Source organism: Channa argus, chromosome 7, assembly GCF_033026475.1.
Source record: "Channa argus isolate prfri chromosome 7, Channa argus male v1.0, whole genome shotgun sequence".
In the NCBI taxonomy this organism is placed as follows: Eukaryota; Metazoa; Chordata; class Actinopteri; order Anabantiformes; family Channidae; genus Channa; species Channa argus.
In genome coordinates this window covers 23638684-23653565 of record NC_090203.1, presented here as the reverse complement: position 1 = coordinate 23653565, position 14882 = coordinate 23638684, and the positions used below count along the sequence as shown (strand labels likewise).

The 14882-nt window shown below is 40.5% G+C and overlaps 1 protein-coding gene across 1 annotated transcript in view; it reads left to right on the top strand.

Annotated features, from left to right (window-relative positions):
• The first annotated feature begins 457 nt into the window (after positions 1-457).
• cdk14 (cyclin dependent kinase 14) overlaps positions 458-14882 on the top strand; it is a 178621-nt gene continuing 164196 nt past the window's right edge. The window contains exons 1-2 of the mRNA XM_067510135.1: positions 458-1140; positions 8614-8645. Of these exons, the coding sequence (XP_067366236.1) occupies positions 1047-1140; positions 8614-8645 (126 nt within the window). The 5' untranslated portion in view covers positions 458-1046. The remainder of the gene's footprint in view (positions 1141-8613; positions 8646-14882) is intronic.

The window sequence follows — 14882 nt, the reverse complement described above, 5'->3', positions numbered from 1 at the left end:
GTCTTTAATCCCACCGCTCCTCTTTAATCCAGACTATACTGTAAATTACAGTATGTGTTATTGTGACAGAAATGGGCTGCTTGATATTTCCATGGAAAGCTGTCACTGGATTTTTGCAAAAATTGGCAAAGAAGATGACATTATTTAAGACTAAGGGATTATTTATTTGTATGGGTATCATACTTATAATATTACCAAAATGCACGAGGAATAGGGCTCAGCCTGTTCATTAAAATAAACCAAGGTCTGGCGAGAGTTTGGTGCATTTTGCTTAATAATCCATCTCATTGATAATAGCAGAAACTGGAAGATTAAACCAGGTTCGTTTGTCTTCCATTTGAGCCTGACACATTCTCACGTGCAATCAGACGCTGATGATTTGATCAAGACCTCGACCTGTACACAAATGTCCGGTTCTTGCCTTGCAGAGGGCACCAGCCTCACGAAGGCGCGCTGACAATAATCCGACTCCCCCGTGAAAATATTCCTTCTCCTGCAACACATTAGAGGGCGGCGCTGTCTCCGTGACCGTCAGCCTCCGCAACGAATGGAAACGCGGTGCTCCCCGGGAGTCATCCATTCCCCCTCCCATCCAGGGCGGGGTCTTGGGGTCGAAACCAGAGAGAGAATCCCAAAAATGACATCTAGATTGCGGTTGAGCAGGGTGGAAAGAAAGAAGGAAGTCAGAGCTGGACGTTTTTGTTTTTTTCCCCTCGGACCTTAACCACTAAAGAAGGCGCAGCAGATTACGCACGTTTTCCACTTTGGATGTTTCAGCTTCAGCGTGGACTTTTGTTGCCTCTTTAGAAATGTAGTTGCATTCTTGAGGAAAATCTCAAGAGGGCATTCGGTTTTACTAGTTGATGAGAGAAGTAAGAGCCGCTGAGGCTCCGTTTTCTGGGTTTGCCAGCGCGCTGCAGCTGGGCTGAAGAAGCCCCGCAGGGCTGACCTAACACCGCTCCTCGTCCCCCGCTTCAAACCACAAGCCAGTCCCCCCTGCTTAAGTCTGAAAATTAAAATAATAATAATAATAATAATAAACAGACATGTGCGACCTGATGCCAGCCTCCCAGCCCGCGGAGAAAATCGGCAAAATGAAAAAGTTGAGGAGAACTTTGTCCGAGAGTTTCAGGAGCATTGGTGAGTAAGCGAACGCACTTTCCATTTCTCTAAGCCATTTTCCAGCCCCCTTTGTGCACAATGTGAGTTGAGAAATGTCTGAAGCAGCAGCAGCAGCAGAAGCAGCGGCAGCAGCAGCAGCAGCAGCAGGAGGAGAACAGAGCAGACTCTGCTGCCGCTTCCTACCGAGGTGATGTCTGTCCTCAGCAACTTGCTCAGTCCGCAGTTATTATGAGCAATTGTTCCAGAATTGACCCTCAGTTTTCTAGAAATGTAGGTTTAGGCAGTAATCATTATTTAGCACAGTTGATCTTTCTGTTCAGATCCAATCTTCTTGGCCTTAGTATGAATTCAAAATCATACGTAGGGAAAGAAATGTCCTTTTCTGGCTACTATAAAAATCAGAGGTCAGATTTTGGTGGAAAAGATCCGATTTCAGCTTCTCTAGTGTGAAGCTTTTCTGCTTTTATGTGACATCAAACTGTTTAACTTGTTTGGTTTTGGACTGCTGGGTCAAACAAGGCATTTGGAGAAGTGACCTTGGACTCTGACAGGGAGACATTTTTTTTTCCACATTCAGATGAATGATCCGTGAAGCATGGAAAAAAAAAAAAGTCAGAACAAATGAAAGTTGAAGATTTGATTTACATGGGGTGGTGGTGTTGGATCAGTATTGGTGTTTTACAGGGATATTTGAGCCAAACTAAAAATCTAATGTCCATTATTTAGTCATTGTCGGTTGTCATCCTTTGGTTTCTAAAGTCTTATAAAAAGGTGAGAAATTTCTGAAAACATTTCAATATGTTCAAACTGGCTATTTCACAACTAAACAGCTGAAACTAGAAAAATGTCAAATCATGTTTGACATTTTATTACTATTTTGTCCCCCTCTAATTTAAAAATGTTCCCATATAGAATATACAAAGAGTTTTGAAACTGTGTTGATTATTGAATTTGGGCCCAAGATATGAACTTATGTCTGTAGAAATCCAGCAGTCAAAGCTGATTTGCTGGACAAACCGCAACTGTTTGTAAATGATTTCTTAAGATATACAGTAAAGTGATGTATGTCCATTGTCAGCCCATGTAGCAGCTCTAGTTATGGTAACATAACGCGCTTACACAGTCAGCATCACCCATCCTTGTCCTAACACTGTGTTCCAGTCTCTTGTTTAGATTATGCTCAAACTTGTAAATAAATACCAGCATCCATCACTTTGCACCATGTAAGCTCAACGGCTCCTCAGTAATTCTGGTGAAACCATGAATGAGTGATCATCTTCTGCAGGGCTATAAAATGAGGAGGCACTGTGACAGACAACGCTACAAAACATATTTGGGTTTGACTTATTAAAACATATTTAGTGCTTGTGAGGACGTCACGTAACCGATCATCTGTAATTTATGACTTTTTTTTAAACGAAGGCTGTGACCTGTGGTCGTTCTCATGGTTGAACACATTGTCGGAAAGTCTTAAGGTAGACACCACCACACTATCAGCGACAAGTCCGACTGTTGCGTTGCCGCCTCGTTGCCTTCATCTTGGCCAAAAAGGGGCAAGGAACACACACCACGCAGACTACAGCCAACAGCCAGTGTTCTGTGGCTGTGTGAGAGGACGAGTAAGTGCAGGACCAAAGCCTGCAGATACATAGAGACGGTCGGTGGTGAGCAGAGTGGTGTACAAATGTTGAGCCGACACTGCTTTGATCACAGTTTACTCTAACTCCGTCTAATCGATATCCGGGAACTCTTCTCGTCAGATTGGTCTCTCTCGGGTTGACGGGAACCGGATTAGTATGAATGGTGCGGGACACACGGCAACAACTAGGCTGAAAGACAGTCCAGTAGCTCTGTGTGTCACGACCCCGTACGTTTCTTATCAAATTCCAGAATTGTGTTAAAAATAACCATTTTAATTTTTCGAGGCCACTGGCAAAAGTCTCCGAGGAGCTCGTTTTGTCTGACCAGTGATACTGTATATGCAATGTAATCTCATTTTGTTTGTTGACTATATGAGAAATCCTCAAGATGCAGTAAACTTTGTACCTCCCCCCCCCCCCCCCCCCCCCCCCCAAAAAAAAAAAAAAAATAAATACATTGTCACTGCATTAAAATTAGACAAAGATGATCTATATGTCAGCCCTCTAATGAAAAATACACCAAAAATCCCTGAATCGTCTTTGTCATCATCGTCATTGTCACACTCACTTTTAAATAGTTATTTTTTGTATTGGATGCTGCTGTGTGACACACACACACACACACACTGGTTGTCAAGGTGCACTCATCATATCTCATTTAGTCGTTCACTAGTAGTTCCCTTTTTTTCCTCTTGCACGTCCTGCTGCAGACAAACACACACACACACACTCTCAAACAATCACACACGCTGCCATGGCAGAGATCTTCATAGGGTTCACTGGCCTTTGAAGCAGTGTGTGTTTAGTGAATGAATAGCTGGATGCAGCTCATAAGAAAAGATAAGAGATGGACCGAAGTGAGCTTGGGTCGATGTTGCAGGAGAAGAAAGAGTGGCATTGAGTTTTTTCTGTTGCGCTGATGCTCATCTCCTATTGGGGATCTTTCCTCCCGTATAGGTCGACAGATCTGAGCATCGATTGGGTCCCTACAGATGCTTTGACAAAGCACTTTTAAGAGCCAGCTTTATTGGTTGCGTCCTCCTAACGTTGTTGATCCAACTGGTCCCGGTGGGCACGGCTTGCTCATTGTCAAATCATGGCTCTGTGCAGCATCATGCTTCGTGGCTATTTTAATTTGCATAGCTTCAAACCTGTTTAATACACTGATGCAGCCTTTATATATGAATGAAATCTGTCTTTGACTGCACTTTGTATCTCGAGCTCATGTTTGGCCAGAACTTCTCTTTGTCAACAGTTTGATTTGGCATCGTGTCTTTGGCTAAGCAGAAATGTTCTCATCAGTTTGTTCCAGTTTACTTCTTTTATCATATGGAGTCACACTGGCAATCGTGCTGACAATACCCTTCTGAATTAAAGGAGTTCGCTTTGCGTTGCTGCTTGAACATCTGCCGTGGTCCATTTGTGCGACATATGGGTTTCTAGAACAACGTGCATATCACAGATGTTTGATCCACATCTGATTTGTTGCTGAACAATTTCCAAACCACAGAGGAAACTCTTTTTTTTTAATTGACTCTTCCTCAATCCTTTCCTGTGAACAAGCTCTGGCCCCCAACTATGTGTGTTCTGCTTATGTGAGATTATTCAAACCTTTCACCTGTTGGTACTGTGAGAATGATATTATGTGGCACATCCCTAATCTTATCCTACTGTGTTTTTCCCACTTCAAAGCCCTGTTTCTTGTTCTCTTGTGTTCGGACCAAACGGTTTTTGATGCCTGGACCTGGAGGATCATCACCACTGTTGAGGTGCCCCTGAGCAGGGCAGTTACAGTAACTCCCCATTGTTTCCCAGAAGCTGCAGGTTCAAAGCGTAAAGTGTGATAATGGTTCTAAATGAAACTTGTTTTCAACACTAAAACCAACTGTGAATGACCTCTGCTCCTGTTTACTGTGCATTAGTCTGTAACCTGGGTCAGCTTGATCTCTGTTTCATAGAACTCTGTTTTTCCAGACACGCTTCGTCGCGTGGGCACAGCAGTTGTAATTGTTTATCTGGTTAACTAGAAGACACCATGAAACACTATTTTGTCTAATAACAGAAACAGAATCTGTAAATGAGAAGCACTACAGAGGGAGTTCAGCAGTGCTGAACACACAGAGCCAGAGGGGTGGGATTTTCGGAAGGCTGTAGGACTTGCTTGACCCGTCGTGCAAGATTTTGATATTTGGTGACCCGAATGAAATGAGTTATATGTTTTTAGGAAATTGTTTAGAGAATTTATCCATTAACACGTCCCTGATATTAAAGCGGCAGTGAATGTCTGTCAAGCAGCTTTACAGACGTGTAAATACAGCTTTGCTTTCTCAGATGCCTTACAAGACTGATCAAAGAACGAATTCCATCCGATGACTTATTCAGCATGAAAAGCTGTAAAGTAGTGATGTTGGCGTGACCTGGGTTTTCTTGGCGCTTCCTGCTGTGAATTTGAACAAAACCTTTTACCCAACTTTTGTCTCTGTCTCTGTCTCTGTCTCTGTCTCTCTCTCATAGAATTGATCAAACCCTAATCAGCTGCATTTAGTCAATGCTGTTTTTTTTCATTAATAATATTTATTTATTTATTTATTTATTATGTTATTATTTTATTTGTTAAATATGCCCCAATTGGCCCCAGAGCCAATCCTCAGGAGCAGCTGGAGATACCTTAGTGCAGTTGATTGTTACAGGTTTTTTTATTGCAGATGCTGATGCTGATTTTTAGAGAGCAGTGATGCTGAAGGCCATTTCTTTTGTTTTTAATCGATTTACAGACATTTCTAATATTCTGTTTCACACTTTTGTCATCATGGGATATTTAGTGTAGATTAAAGAGAAAAACAAGTGGTCTGAAGACTTTCTGGATGCACTGTATGTCCCAAGACTTTTAATTAGCTGGCATGAGCACAGACATCGGCTTATGTTGATCTATAATAAAAAATGTCAAAGATCAGCCGAGCACTAGTCACAAAGATAAGTAGTGTGATTGGTAAACGTTAGCTATATTGTTACATATTGCAGATGAAACAATCTTAATTCACTTTTCTTGTTATGTTGCTTTATATGGGAAAAAAAAGTCCTCTATTCTAATAAAAAAAAAAAATGTATAGGTTTACAAATTGTTCTGTGCCGGTAAAATTAATGCACAAGGAGGAAAAAGAAAACAAATTTAAAATAGAAATACATTTTACCTGAATATATATTAAAAACTGTAAATATGTTTGAATTAATATTAAAGATTATGTAAAGATTAATTTCCGTTCCTGTATTAGAGCAGAGGATTTACCTGCCGTCTGATCCATTGTCCTGAGTGTAGATTTGCTGCTGTAGCTATAGGCGACGTGCGTGTACTGACTGTCTGAGGACAAGGAAGTAGCGGTTTACCGGCTCAGTGGCCAGGCTCACAATGCTTCCAAACATTTACTCTGACAGAAATAAGTCATTTCATGGGGAAGCAGCCCCCTGAGCATTCTGCCTTCCAGCCATCTGTACAGTTTTCCTCATTAGACAACATATTCACCATTAGAAGTCAATAACTGAGAAATCATCATTTAGCTACTACTAACACTCCCCACAAGCATCTGGTGCTTATGGAGCTTCAGTAATCAAAGCTGCAGACACAAACTGTCACGGAGGACGCAGTGTTGTGTACTCCCCTGCTTGTTATGTATGAAGAATATGATAATCAATTTTACCAAGCGTTGTCCCTCCCCCCACAGTGAGTTTTCGGGATGGATTTAGAAGTTGTTGTTATTTTTCTTTTATAGATGCACTTTTGGAAGGAAGCTGGTATCATGGAAGATGCTGTGCAATACACTACTACAAGCTATGTCCTGATCCTTTTCAGGGGACAAAAACAATAATTTCAGAAAAATGACACATGACACATTTGTGATGACACATTTCATACTGATGCAGGATAGAAGAAGTGATGAAGTGATGACATTCCATATTCCATATACCTATTAAAAAAAGTTAAAGCTGTACTTCACTGTAACATTATAAGATTCTGCAAAAAAAAATAAAAAATTCTGTTCATTATTTAATGTCACAACTCAGGAACAGTAGATCGTGAACATTTTGGTCCGATCTTGGGTTTGCCACCTTGATCCAGTGGCGATTCTATTGATCTTCTGTGCTGCTGGGTTGAACATCTGTATAAAGCATCCACATTTTACAGTTCATCGCTTCTTAGCACCACCATCCATATTTGAGAAATTGCCTGTTGCCATGGATACGAGTTTGTTTTCTCTCATGTCTATCAGTCATCTGTACCGTTCTTGTCTCTAGGTAACATTTCTCACTAGAAGTTACACACTATAACAATATAGCGATAACTTCCATGTTGCCAAAAACACACTGGCTATTTAAAATTTGGCCTTCTGTACCTGGTTAGAAGGGGGAACCTCACACCTATAGATATGAATCTCTGCTGCCGCTGCTGTTTTGAGTCTTTGTGATGGGAGGCTTTGACAAGACCCCTCCAAATTAAGATAACGTATGGAGCATATTTCTACCAGAAATTATTTTAGCTTACAGTCTTTTTCAGCACTTTTCCACTTTAACCACGCGTAAAAACTGTGTTGCATTTTTTTTCCAATATTGTTTGGATGGTGTTGTTCTTTTAACATACAAACTGAAAGACAAACAAACTAAAAAATGTATAAGTCCATCTGTTGTCATGAGTGGGAAAAGTATTTTGACCCCAACCCAACCTCAGACAGAAATGCTTGTTAAAATCATGGCCAATCAAATTCCCTGAGGCCTTTTTTGTATGAACTTTACGAATACAGCATGAATACAGCAGATAAATATATTGGCAGGAGAATACAGCATTTAAGTGGAAATAATTTTTCTATTAAGTTTCTGATTCTACAATCATCGTATTTTAATGATGACTTAAAACCATCTGCTCTAAAATTCTGCTAAAACTGCTAGAACATTTTAAAGTAGTTAGTGTTATTTTCTAGTTTTGTCAATCTGAAATTCAAGTCTCGATCAGCCTTTTGTACATAATAAAATGCCTTCTAACAATCAAATAATAAAACACCTGTCTGCTGAAGGTACGTAGACGCGGTAAAGACGGTCGGCTGAAGTTCAGAATGGGAAAGAAAGGGGATTTAAGGGACTTTGGCATAGTGTTTGGTGCCAGACGGGCTGGTCTGAGTATTTCACAAACTGCTGATGCACTGGGATTTTCACCCACAGCCATCTCTGGGGTGCACAGAGAATAAGGGAAAAGAAGAGAAAATACCCAGAGAGCAGCCGTTCTCTGGGTGAACATGACTTGTTGATGATAGAGGTCAGAGGAGATTGGTCAGACTGGTGGCGCTGATAAAAAGGCAACTCCTTGCAAGTGAGAGAGCAGCAGCAGAGCATCTCTGATTCACAACACGTCAAACCTTAAAGCACATTTGTGAGATTTGCATTATTCATGTCATGAATCTGCAGCAACAATGCGATGCTAATCTGTCAGTATAGACCAAAATATCCAAGGAATGTTTCCAACACCGTTTTGAATCTATGCCACAAAGAATTAACGCAGTTCTAAAAGCAAAGGGGGTCCAACTCTGGAAACACCCCTCTAAAAGCCAGACAGTCTATTTCCAGCCCTTATATTGCTGCTCTCTGGTCTCCTGTGAGTTGTCACCAGGACTAGTGAGCTGCTTCTCAGCTCAAAATCAAACCAATCTCCACTGTTTTAATGAGCACAGGAAAAAAATAAAAATAAAAACCACAGTCAGAAGGTTGTGGGTGTGTTTCATTTTTACTTTCTGACTTTTTATTTTGCTCATTCTTCAAAAGATGTCAATACAGGCAGTGTCTAATTTACTCTTTCTTCTTTTTGCAGCATTCAAGAAAGAGGACAGCGGCTTTGATGAGGTAGGTTTGAAACAAGTGAATTTTAAGGAACTTGTGAAGTCACTGGCCCAGTTTCAGGGCTGCAGCCCCACAGTATAGCGTGTTTTATTTTTAACTTAGATTATTCATGATGGTGTTGGTGGCCAGATGTTCTCAGAAGATTCTGCATTGCTGCTGATTTTATGTATGCATTTATTGATTGATTGATTGATTGATTGATTATTTGATTGATTGAACTTGCTGTAACTGGTGTAAAACATGGTGATTGCTCCGTCCCATCTCAAGTTCTGCAATACTGAGTATATACTGATCAGAGTCTAATTGGATAGCTAAATAATATTCTCCTCATTGTCTTCAAAACATTATATTCTGATTGTTTGACAGGTGATTAATCAATGGCCCCTAAACTTTGTTGCTTATACTGTAAAGTTGTAGTGGACTCTAGTACAATCCCATCTCCTCTCTGATCCACTCCACACATGTGACATATTGTGGATATGGCTGAAGTGTTCTCAGTTCACACATCCGGCGCATATGAAGCTTTTTTCTGAGTAGTTGCTGCTGAGCAGGTAGTTTAAAGTAACTTGTGAAATTAGTTCAGTGAGAGCTGTTTGAGCTATAAAAACAAAAAAAAAATGAGTCCAAAGATGCTAAAATGCTCCATAGACATGTTCTGTAATGTTATTGGAGCAACATATATTCTAATAATTCTCTCTGATCAGTTTCTCATTGTGTATCATTGTTAAAGGATAGGTTCACCGTTTTTGCCTCATCTCATCTTCGCCTGTGCAAAACAAATGGCAATTGAACACACCGCAAAGACTATAGTCAGTGGTCTCCTCTCATGCAGTTATTAGCTAAGCTGAATGGCCAAGCAGACAGGTACCTTGCCAGAAGGATGGCTGCCAAGTCAACATGATGGATTGGCTGAAAAGCTGCAGACCAAGATTCCAAATAGTGTGAAATTGTGTGGTACGCTGGGGCAAAAGGCTTCAAAACAGGTTATAAAGGTCTTCAGATGACATGGGTCTTAAATGTTTTTGTCACATCACCACAATAATTCCAGCTCCCACATGCAGAGCAGGAAGCACAAAAATGAGAATTGACACCACCCGCAGTTCTGAGTGCTCGTTTTTGTAACATGTCAGCCCTGCATGCTTCAGAGACACGGACCCTTCACATTTTCACTAACAGGCTGTAAACACTGCGCTCGCATGGACCTCAGAGTTTGTATACACAGCACTAAAATTGTGACACAAATTCAATTACAGAGTTAATTGGTGTGAGTTGTGGGAGAAGAAGAACTGCAGGAGGAAGAGAGAGAGATCTGAACATGTTCCCCCTGAGCAGTAGGGGGCAGGTTGTTTGTTGGGGAAATTCAGGTGACTATTAAAGACTCGTGATCACATTGGCCTATTAATAATTCAGCGCAGCTGTCAAATGCCAACAAAACTATCATAAAGCATGGTGTCATAAGCCAAATGTGTACGTCCAACATTATTACAGAGAAAAGATGGACTGCGTTGAAAACAAATTATAAATTATAAATGACATCAAGGTGTTTACGTAAGAATCTTTTTAAATTTTGGTCTTAAATTTAATTAGAAGTAGTATTAAAAAGCTCTTACAGGCACTAAGACCCTGTTTCAGTGAGTATACAGGCACCAGACTTGAAAACCTGTGAACCTGAGCTTTAATAAAAGATGTATTGATTAGTGCTGCTGTAAGGTCTGAGAAGCATGTGCCAGCTGAATGTGCAGCTGGAATTTAGTGAAGCAAGCAAAGAGCATCAAAATCAGTTTTTAAGTGACAGGACTCTATGCATACGTATATGGAACCTAGAAATAATAAATGATCCTTTTAGGAGCGGACAGTAGAATTTGATATATAAATGTCTTTATTGTCTAATGTGGCCAATAAAATCCAGTATTGCCATGAAGCCGTCCAGCTTATTGATTTGCAACGTTTTCCAAAGATACTACGTATAAAAAAAAGCTGACATTAAATGGACAGCTGCCACATAAATGGAATGGCATTGTCACTTGACAACTTGCTGGTGGCTCACAGCACACAGTGTATCAAGATGCTTCTACTTTGGTTCCAAGCTTTGTTACATGTGATCACTACCTCCCCTTCCACTCAACACTTAACCGTTTTTAATTCATCCTGCAGATTAGAAGTATTGACCTGGGAACAGTGGGACCACTGTGGGAGGCCTTTGTAACATATTGATTTCTTAAACATTTTCTCCCAGTTTGCAGTTGCAGGTGCTTGATGAGCTAGTCAATGGGCTTGAGGATAGTGAACTCTTATATTTGTATTGACAAAGGGATCCTTGGTTGCTCTTTCGAGTTAAGGTAACCGTGAGTGTTCAGCTGTGCTTTCCCCTGCTCTCGCTGCAGAAGGGGGCCTAAAGCTTTGCCTTTGTTTTACATTACCTACATGGTGTTTTGAAAAGATTTGTAATGTGTTGTTTCTGCAAGAGGCATTACCTAATGAATAAATGATAAGACACCAGCATGTGGCAGACTTGATGATGCCGTGGATGGCTGGAGTTGTTTTTAATGATTTACACCATAGACCCTCTCCCAGCCACAATCTTCTGGTGCTGCCACTGCATAGATGTGCTGAAAATCCAGAGTTATTCTTCAAGAGCACATTAGGACTAGACTGATGATCTGATATGTACTTGATAATTTGGGTAAATGAGGACTACTATGGTTAAATGTGTGTCCCTTGTTCCATTTGTGGACTATAACAAATGATTATTTTAGTTATTGATCAAGCTGCTTCTTCTGTGGCTCAGGAAATTGAGTGGGCGCCCACCAATCCCTGGGTTGGCGGATTGATCTCCAGTTCCTGTCTTTATGTCAAAGTGTCTTTGGATAAGATACTGACTGAACCAGAGGTTGCCATGTGTCTGAATGGGTGAATGACAAGCAATGTTGTAACGTGGTTTGAGTACTGATGAAGAGAGTGTTAATTAAGAACAGACCATTTATGTTCTTCAGTGTTTCTCAATCAAGAAGAGGGGGCCTGGTGGATTAATGGGTTGGGATACAAAAGGCTGCGGGATCGAATCCCACCCCACCAGGCGTGGCCCCACCCAGCCATCAAGGACCACCCTGGTGTTGATCTCGAGTCCTGGTAAAAATGGGAGTGTTGGGCAGGAAGGACATCTGGCGTAAAAAGTCAGCTACAACAATGGGGACCCCTGAAGGGACTAGCTGAAAACCTTGTTGATCTTTTTTTATTTTTGTCAATCAAGAAATCGATTAATTGTTGTCCCTCGATTCTAGTTAATTAGTGCTCAATATTGAGGAACTACCAGCAATATGGTGCCTTAAAAATGTACATTAACATGCAGAGAAGAATACATTTTTTCTTGGTCAAAAAGTTTACATATATTAATTACTATTAACCTTATATTAAATTTGATCTTGCTCTTCTCTTTGAATATCAAAGCCAGACAGATACTGGAGTTTTGATGATGTAGGGGTGTTGATTCAAATTACTAATTTAAAATTAAATAATCTCATAGTGATATATTGGCTGCACTTTTTAAAAATACATGCATCTAATAAAAAGTACAACAATGCCATTAAAGGATATGATTGGTTTGGAAGGCGTTTCATATATGTTTATAGGCAAATAATGAGTTTAAATAACTTAAGGTTTTAAAACAAGTATTAATTTGGTATCTTTGCTGAAATACCATATACTCTAAGTACTGTATGGCCACTGATATTAAAATGACACTATGACATTATACCAGCCCTAGTACAGTAGAAACCAAAATGATTTAAAATATATGATGGGCAGTCATGTTAGATGTAACAACCTTACAGAGAAGCAAGAAAAAAAAATCAGATATATCAGTTAGAAACCACCATGTGGCTGCAGTGAGTGGCCGTTATTTCCTAAGCGGAGAAGAAAACCACATTCTAAGTTTCCTGAAGCTTTAGGATTTACTGTGTCAAAGCAACAGAGGTTTTGTCTAAGTAAAAAAAATAACAATGTCAATAGCAATGACATCCCTGAAAGACAGTACGAGCTTTCAGCATCTTGTACCTAAATGTTTAGGAAGCCCAACGTATGCAGCAACACCTTTTATAGCTCTGATTTCCTGTGTCCCACATTCACTCCGACTGAAGTATCTGCTCTTATACTGCTGCCTCAGCTGTGGCATGGTGGTGGACAAGGAGGAATGCTGCACAGTAATTTTCCCACTGAGAGGAGAAAGTCTCTTATTTTTACTGGCAAAGGGACCTGAGAGCTCCGATATCACAAGCACGTCACGTATTGTGCATTCGGCATCGGGGCTGTTTGTCAAGTTTCTCGTGGTTATTTGTAGAAGAAGATATGACCCATGTTCTTGTTCAAGAGGGGACTTTTGTGGTGAAACAGTGTGGAGCACATCATTCCTAGAAATCCGTGTCATGGGATTTAGCTCGGGCCATTTGCTATAAACGGGGCTTTCAGCTATGGAAGAATGTAAAGAATCTGAGAGGGGAAGAAGGCTCCTTCCTGTCCTGCAACTTGATGTTTGTTAGAAACCAAATGGCTGTGTGTTCATAAGGGAGTTTGAAACTGCACAATGGCATGGTGTATGTGCATGCACACATACCTTCAGCGGAATGAGACTGCTGGTTTTCCACTGGTATTTGTTGAATTGGTGGTTATTTATCACAGTTAAAAGTAAAACTTTTGAAGGTTTGGTATTAGGACATAAAAAAAAAAAAATCTGTCTAATGACATTGCGCTAGACAACAATTAGGTCCTTTGTCATCCACGAGGTTTCTTATTTGGAAGAGCTTGCAAAATTCACATCACATTACGAGGCGAGTGGTTACTGCCACTGTAAAATGCAATTCGGGGGGATTAAATGTGGGGAGCTTGCACAAAGGAACATTTCGTACAGTGCTCATTTCCTCCAACTTTGAAACGCATTCAACACATGCCAGACTACCCCCTTTCCCTGGCAGGAAAAGGAAGATGGGTTTGACATTGTGGGTATAAAGGTTTTATTTCATGATCAGATTTATTTTTTTTGTTTTAATAGGGCTGTAAAAGTTAACAAGATTAAACAAATTAATTTTAATTTCAGACAAACGGACAAATCGTCCATCCTTTAGCTTCCATTTGTCCAGAGTTGGGCTGCGGCGGCAGCGACTTTAGTAAGGTTTACCAGACATTCCCTGTAACCTTTCCCAGCACCACCGGTGGAATTCCAGGTTGTTCCCAGGCCAGATGAGATATATATAATTGTGTTCTGGGTCTACTCCTTCTTGTTGGGACTCCTTTCAATGGAAAGGAGGACTGGTTCCAGCCTGAGCTCCCTGCAGATCTCCATACTCTATCTGTAAGGCTGAGCCTGGCCATGCTACAGATAATGTTTTTTTTGGTCACTACCAAAGCTCTTGACCACAGGTGAGGGTCAGAACATAGACGGACTTCGCCTTGCGGTTTTGTACCGTCTGTGCAGTACAGTACCAACCTGCCTGACAGTCTCATTCTCCAGTTTACCCTCTTTTGTGGACAATAGCCCGAAATACTTTACTTGTAGAAGCGACTCATTCCAGGTTTTAAGGGGGCAATCCATCATTTTCTGGCAGTGAACCGTCTGAGCTAGAAAGTCTGGCACATGTAGCAATAAGTGTGTGGGCATTAACTAGCAGAAGATTTTACCAGATACCTGCCTGCTTTTCTTTAAATGTAAATTCGGACTTTATTATAATATGCAGACCTGCTAATAAGCTGACAGAAAAGAGTTTAATACATTAAAAGTGTACATTTTATCAGATTAAATGCAAAAATTGTAAAGCCTTCCTTTACCAAACTCCAATGCCTTTAATGCACTTATATTGTATGTAAGGTATAAAATGTTGCAAATCTATTTTGGGAAATATGCTTATTAGCTGATTAATTTAAGGCCTGTCCCCTTTTACTTTGCTTTTGGTCACTTTTGACTCCCGCAAAAAAATACCCGCTCTATAGAAACTCTGGTGAGCAGGTTATATACAGTGGCTGTGGTGCTCTAACAGCAGGGAGAGTGAACCCAAACAGTAAAGATGGCGACAGGACTGCTAAATAATGAGCTAAAACCTATTAAGTGTCCTATAAAGCTGAGAGGAGCTGCAGATGCAAGTGATAAATCTTGTCAAGAAAATGTGAACTGAAGACATTTTTAGTTTCCAAGATGTATTGTAGCAGAAATTCTGTCTCAGACTCTCTAACCATGGAAGGAAGTCTCTGCTC